Source organism: Cariama cristata, unplaced genomic scaffold (genome assembly GCF_000690535.1).
Source record: "Cariama cristata isolate BGI_N322 unplaced genomic scaffold, ASM69053v1 scaffold15845, whole genome shotgun sequence".
Lineage (NCBI taxonomy): Eukaryota > Metazoa > Chordata > Aves > Cariamiformes > Cariamidae > Cariama > Cariama cristata.
The window spans coordinates 60827-67176 of record NW_009618358.1 but is presented as its reverse complement, the minus strand read 5'-3'; the positions used below and the strand labels follow the sequence as shown (position 1 = coordinate 67176).

At 46.0% G+C, this 6350-nt stretch overlaps 1 protein-coding gene across 1 annotated transcript in view; it reads left to right on the top strand.

The window, feature by feature from the left end:
- Positions 1–5461: 5461 nt before the first annotated feature.
- The window catches only part of CHRNA4 (cholinergic receptor, nicotinic, alpha 4 (neuronal)), a 22504-nt gene continuing 21615 nt past the window's right edge, over positions 5462–6350 (top strand). The window contains exon 1 of the mRNA XM_009700841.1: positions 5462–5525. Within this exon, the coding sequence (XP_009699143.1) occupies positions 5465–5525 (61 nt within the window). The 5' untranslated portion in view covers positions 5462–5464. The remainder of the gene's footprint in view (positions 5526–6350) is intronic.

The following is a 6350-nucleotide window of genomic DNA, read 5'->3' as shown; positions in this document are numbered from 1 at the left end:
TTCAGCAGGTTTATTACACTTCACATTAATACCTCAAGCCAGGAGCTTGGGGGAGGTTATAACTTATTCAGCCACCTCATCTGGCTAATTACACTGTGGCTCTCATCAAGCCCTGCTTTCCTTGTAGCATGCAGCGCCCTTGGACAGGTTTGTGCTGGTGAGGAAGATGTGATCTGTAGCTGATGCCAATTATGGAGAGAAAAGGGAAAGGATTTGTCAATCAGTCAACTCCAGATTTCTTTAGTGAATAAATTGGGCAGCATTTGCCCTCTGGAGAGGAAGGACAAGAGCCCAATTTAGATCTACAAAGCTGAGCGGTGAAACCAAAGCTATCCTTGGAGAACAAACTTGTCTGGAGAGACGTGCTTCTGTTCTCTAATTTAAAAATCCATCTTCTTGGATCTCAAGAGCAGCGAAAGCCACCTCCTTGCTCTTTACAGGCTCTTTACAACGAAGTCTGGCATTTACAAGTAAGATGTAGAGGTTCATCTGATTTATAACATGAGGTCTTTAACAGTTGTAGAGCTGGAAGCCTTAATGAGGCCATGACTTGCTGTTTGCTTCATTTCTGTTTTCAATGGTTGACTCACTTTGTTTGTTGCTTTGTCTTAGTATGGCCAGAATCACAAATCCTCTTGTTGCTTTATTAATAATGAACCTTATTCAGAAATTCTCAGGATATGTCTGAGTGAGGAACAGGAAGAGGAGGAATCCAGATAAGAAGAATTGTCTGGATCAGTGCATTTTGTTGACACCATGAACCAGTGGTCAGAGAAAAAGGTAATGCCCATGTTACGCAGCTGTGGAGAGAGAGGTGGGAACCAGCCAGGAGACAAAGGTGGTGAGAGAATTCCCCCTGCTCTCCATCAGTACCGCCTGTCCAGAGGTAAATACAGCTGGATGCTCCCCAGAGCTTCGTTAAGGAGCTAATCCTGCAAAATGCTGAGCTCCCATAACTCCCAGCTCGGTAATGCATGAGAATTTCAAGGCAACACAATAGGTTAATGCATTAGGGTTCTTGTGCTTGGATATGAATCTTAATCAGCTCACAGAGAGGAGGGAGAGATGTTGCGTTAGCCATACTGCCATGCTGTGAAGTGTGTATATTATCTGCTCCATGCCCCATTGAGCATCTCCTCATGGCTGGAACCGTGGGGGCTGCCCTGGGTCAGGACGGTGGTGCCCTGGCTGGAGGACATGTGCCTGTGGTGGCCCTGAGTACCCAGTGCCGGGCTGCCAGGTAAGGGGCTGCCAGGTTTTGCCTGCTCACTGTGTGCACTTTGTGATGAAAACCAGTCTAGAAAGGAATCATGTGGGTGATGCAGCTTCGGAGCATCTCACGTCAGATGCATTGCTCATCACCAATGGAAAGCTGGTTTCTCACTGTGGATGCTGTGGTTGTTGTGAAGCCATGACACTGCCTTTGTCCCCAGAGTCTCATCATTGCCATGAGAATGCTCGAGGAAATAATAAGAGGCTACAGTAGCATTGTATGGTTGGAAACCCATCCACTCCACAGCCAGCTTCCAAGAACAAAAGAAGCCTGGGAGAAGCCAGGGCTTCATAACCATGTCTAAAGCTTTGGAAATAATCATTACTCCCCTTGCTTTTTCTCTGTTGTTTTCACTCCCATGCAGGTGTCTCAGCTTCCCTGCATGGCCAAAAGTCTCTTACACAGTAAAAATATTTAATTTAGTTAAAAATGTCTTTCAAGGACTTCTAGCAGTGAACAGACAACCTGAAATAAATACGAATAAATCAGAGTCACTCTTGTGAGGCCAGCAGTACCTTGCAGATTTCCCCAGAGGCAGATCGAGCCTGCTCTTCTGAGAAACAGCCTTGCACGTCCCTCTGCTCTGCTCATTTCAGTGCACATTTCAGTGAAAGGAGATCTCTCCCCCTTCAGTGTTGGTTTTCTTTCTACGGCTTTTGCTCCACCTGAAGTCTTTGTTGGTGACAAAGCAGCTAGAACAGGAGAGAGAAATCTTTATCACAGGAACAGAGACATTGAAAAAAATCAGATCACCTTTGAATGCAGAGATGGTGTTTCTCAAGCATGCCATTAACTGGCTTTGTCCTCTGTGTCAAGCCCAAACAGGAGATGAGTAAGGAGATATGTTCATTATTATGTCTCACTTCTGTAGATTCAAACATGCAGATGACATTTTACAAAACAAACCAAGGCCAAGGGCTTGCCCTGGAGACCTGGCAGTGACATCCAAGACAAGATTGTGGAGAGAGAGGGCAAATCCAAAGAAAACACACGGCCCCAGGATTCCCTGTTAGTGCAGCATGTCTCTGCCTCCTTGAGCAGTTGAATTTTTTCTGTATCGAACTAGAGATGGCAGGAGAGGGGGCTCAGGCACAGTTTATGCACGGGCATCCAACTCTGAGGGACATTCAAACCCCTTCTGTCAGTGCATTTTATAGGATAAAATTATTTGAAAAAGGACTAAAATGGGGAAGAGTTTTGCAGGAGTGCAGAATGCAAGACAGCAGATTCAAAAGTTACCAGCTCCTTGCAAAATCATGGAATTCCACTAAATATCCCAAAACACTTGAACCCAAGCTTGTTACTGGCTTGCCCTTATTCCAAGGACAAGTCTGAGATTTCATTGAAAACCTTGAGGGAAACATTGCTTTTGTTCTCTTTAGTTCAGTCTACAATCTTCAATAGCTGGGATGTTTGCATTCAGTTTTTGTGAACATCTGGATTACCCAAATTATCCACATCTTTTTCAGACAAAGGAAGATAATAATAATGAGGAAGCTCAGAGCCTAGTGCCTGAGAATCAAACTGTAATCGCAGCTTTCTCCCACAATAAAAAAATCATTAAAACCTTTAATTGACATCTTTTGTCCCAGTCAGACTGGGTCCGTTGCACATGTACTGGTGGAAGACATTGCCTTCCAAATACACACAGGAGCTGATGGAAATTTTGTTATGGCCCAATGATGCAGAAAGAAACTGGCAGTGAGATTTAACAAGGTCACTTCAAGGCGCAGAAACGTCTGTGAAATATGCTCATTCCCCACATCATATGAAAACAGGGCCAGGGAGGTGAGGGATAAACCTTTCACTTACAGGAAATGGTGATTTATGATTAATTTCCAAAAGAAGGAAATCCTTTTTTCATCAAAATTATTTATAGGGTTAGTCCAAAGACAGTATTTGCTCACCAGCTCCCCTGCTCACCAGCACAGAAACCAAGGCAAGGTGAAGATGGATGGGGTTTATCCATGAGGTTTGAATCAGCTCTGTGCAAGAGGGCCTGTAGTCAAGGATATCTGTGTTATTTATGGCCAAGGTTTTCAAAAGGGAATAGTTGATCTTGGATCCCTTGGGTTTGGTTGCCCAATGTGTGACCTGTGCAGACTACCAGCCTCCTTGAAAAATGGCCTTTAGAAATCCAATTTCCCACCATGAGCCTTTGGGAATTTGTAAGATTTGTTGTATCTGGTGCTTGTTGCTGGCACTAGACGGGCTGAAACCCAGGACTGCCCCATTTAACACTGCTGGGTACGAATTGAGCAGCGCTGGACCCAGCGAGGAGCAGAGGAGCGTGCAAACTGCGGTGACGTCCGCCTCCCTCCAGGTTTCATAGAGCAAAGGGGTTTAAAGAAATGGGTTTTTCTGTTTGCTGCATGGATGTTTGGGAATGTTTGATTGCCGTGTGTGACTGAATGATGCTGGTTTTACCCTGATGAGGAATGATTGCCCTTCTGCTATCCTGTTGCTGGCTGTGGGAAGGAGAGGTGCTCAGTGCTGCACAGGACCTGGCTCTCAGGTCTGCACTTCAGTTTTAACTTAATTTGATCTCACATCTATTATTTATTAAATTAATGCCGGATGGTTCCCTGGAATGAGCACTACAGATTTTTATAGCATGTCACAGGTGCTCAGGTGCTGCAATGAGGATCAGGACACCAAAAGCAAGGCAGGCAAACCATACAGGAGTCCATACACCCAGTGGAAAGTACGGTGGGGTTTGTCATTTGAAAGGCTGACAACTGTTGAGGAAGAGATGAGACAAGACAAGTTTGGTACTACACTGATGTTATTTATAATCTCACTACAGACATAATTTCTGTTGTGGCTTTAGCCCTCTCCATTTTCAGCCAGCAATCTATTGTATCGGAAGATATTTGAGATGCTTCGGGAGTAGGGAAATTATTATACACAAAATATATAACTAGTATTATTAGAACAGACTTTGATTAATTTTGTAGCTGGCAACATTACCCCTGCCTGAAAAATTAAATCAGTTTTCTATCCATGTAGAAATAATTGTGCTAATATCAAACCTAGTTTTAAAAAGAAATGAAGAGGGCTTTACTCCAAGTCTCCTGTGTGAGGAGTCAGGGATGCAAGATGAAGGACTAGAGTGATAATTCCTTCCTAACATGAGGAATCATCCTTTTCTCCACCAAAAGTCTTCATGACTTCTACAGAGTTGTTTGTGGCATATATAAGGTACATTCAAGTATATAGATACAATCAAGTAACCTCTTGTCTCGGTCTCATCTTTGATTTGCCTATTGCCTCTGGGCAGAGCCTGGTATTTGTATTTGTACTATGTGTTTGTACAGCACCAAGCAGAGCAGAGCCCTGTTCTCATGGGCAGGTTCATCAGCCCAATAACTGTTGACAGCAAAGACACATGCCCCGGCCAGAAATATCTCTCAGGCTAATTACCCTGTTAGTCTACAGGAATGATTTTGAAAAGCACTTGGACAAGATTAAACAGACAGCTTTCATTAATTAAGAACTGTTCGGGCTTCAGGTGCTATAAAGGTCCCAGATGGCCCCGTATCCACCACCTCTGGCTGCAGCTGTGGTCTGGATCTCCCCCTTGATTTCTCATGCTAAAAGTTTTCCTCCCTGCAGCCTGTTTGCTGGAGCACGCAGATTATCTTCTCCTCCTCCTAAGCAGGAGGTGGGCAGGTCTAACTACGTTAAATATACAAACATACTATGCTCCCTCTCTGCTCCACCAAGGGCTGGCGTGGGCATCGGTGGCCCATCAGCAGTAAAATCTGAGCAAAGGCTGCCCAAAGGGCTGGGGGAAGGGTGAAAACAGCAGCAGCAGCAGCAGCAACAAATAAACCGAGCAGCCAAACCGCCCCGTAGGAAAGGGGAGAGGAGCAGGCAGGAGAGCCCGGGGAGGCTGTGCATTTCGTGTCTCTGTACAGGAGCTTTCTGCAGCCCTTACGCATCTCTTGCAAGTATACGTGCATCGGTGTCCCAGGGAAGAGCATCTCTCTAGGTGGAAGAGCTGGAAATCAGTCAGAAGAGAAGAGAAAAAGCAAACCAACCACCAGCTATTATCCCTTCCCAGAGGCAGGTGAGAGGGGGAGAGAGAAAGGAGTTTAGGGGAATGAAGCTGGAAGATCTGGAGACTCAGAGAGGAAAAGTTGCCCTGACGGGAGACTCTGCGTACTAGAGGCTGAGCTCTGCTCCACAATGGGATTTCTCGTGTCTAAAGGAAACCTCCTCCTCCTGCTGTGTGCCAGCATCTTCCCCGGTAAGTTTGAGAAAGCTTTTCCACCCCTGCTCTACTCTTTAGCTCTTTTCTCCCTTATCCCTCTCAAAGGCATGCTGCGAAGACCGGTGCCTGTCAACAAGGAATTTCCCCCTCTCCTACATCCTCCTGCCCCATCATTGCAGGTCACCTAGATACTAGCCTCTGCTTTGCTTTTATTTTCTGGTCCTTGCCTGATTTGATGGAGAAAGGGTTAAAGCCGCGGTAGGGAAGGGGACAGGAGGGAGAATACAGGCAGGGGCTCAGCATCCTGCTTCTTGTCTGGGTTTTTCTTCCCTGGGTAAAGTGTGTTAATGTGTCTCGGGGCTACAGCTCCGGCTGGGGAGAGCACAGCCAGCGCTCAGCTAATGCTTCCCTTTGTGTAATCCAGGGCAGCTAAAGACTAAGTAGGAGCCATATTCCATGAGGGATGCGGGGAGAGCCCCCGGCTCCCTCTCCCCGCCGTCCATGGTGGAGGATGCGTCTGCATGCAGCCGGCACAGGAGCTCAGCTCCCCAGCAGCCCCCTGGAAGAAGGATGGCTTTAATTTTTAATAACCAACAGGCACCTCCGACGGTTCCCGCAGCGTACATGCAGGGTCAGGGCTGCTCCTGGCAGCCTCCAACTTTTAAAGTTATTACTGAGGAAAACTGTGGTCTTGCTATCCAATTTGTTCTCTCCCGGATCCTTTTCCTTCACCCATCGTTTTTGTGAAAGACCAGCTATGAAGGTTAGTTTGAAAAGCTGAATTTCAGGTTGCCTTTTTTTTCTGATGCCTTTGATGCCACTTTTTATGCATAGATCTGATCCAAAATCCCTATCTTTCAG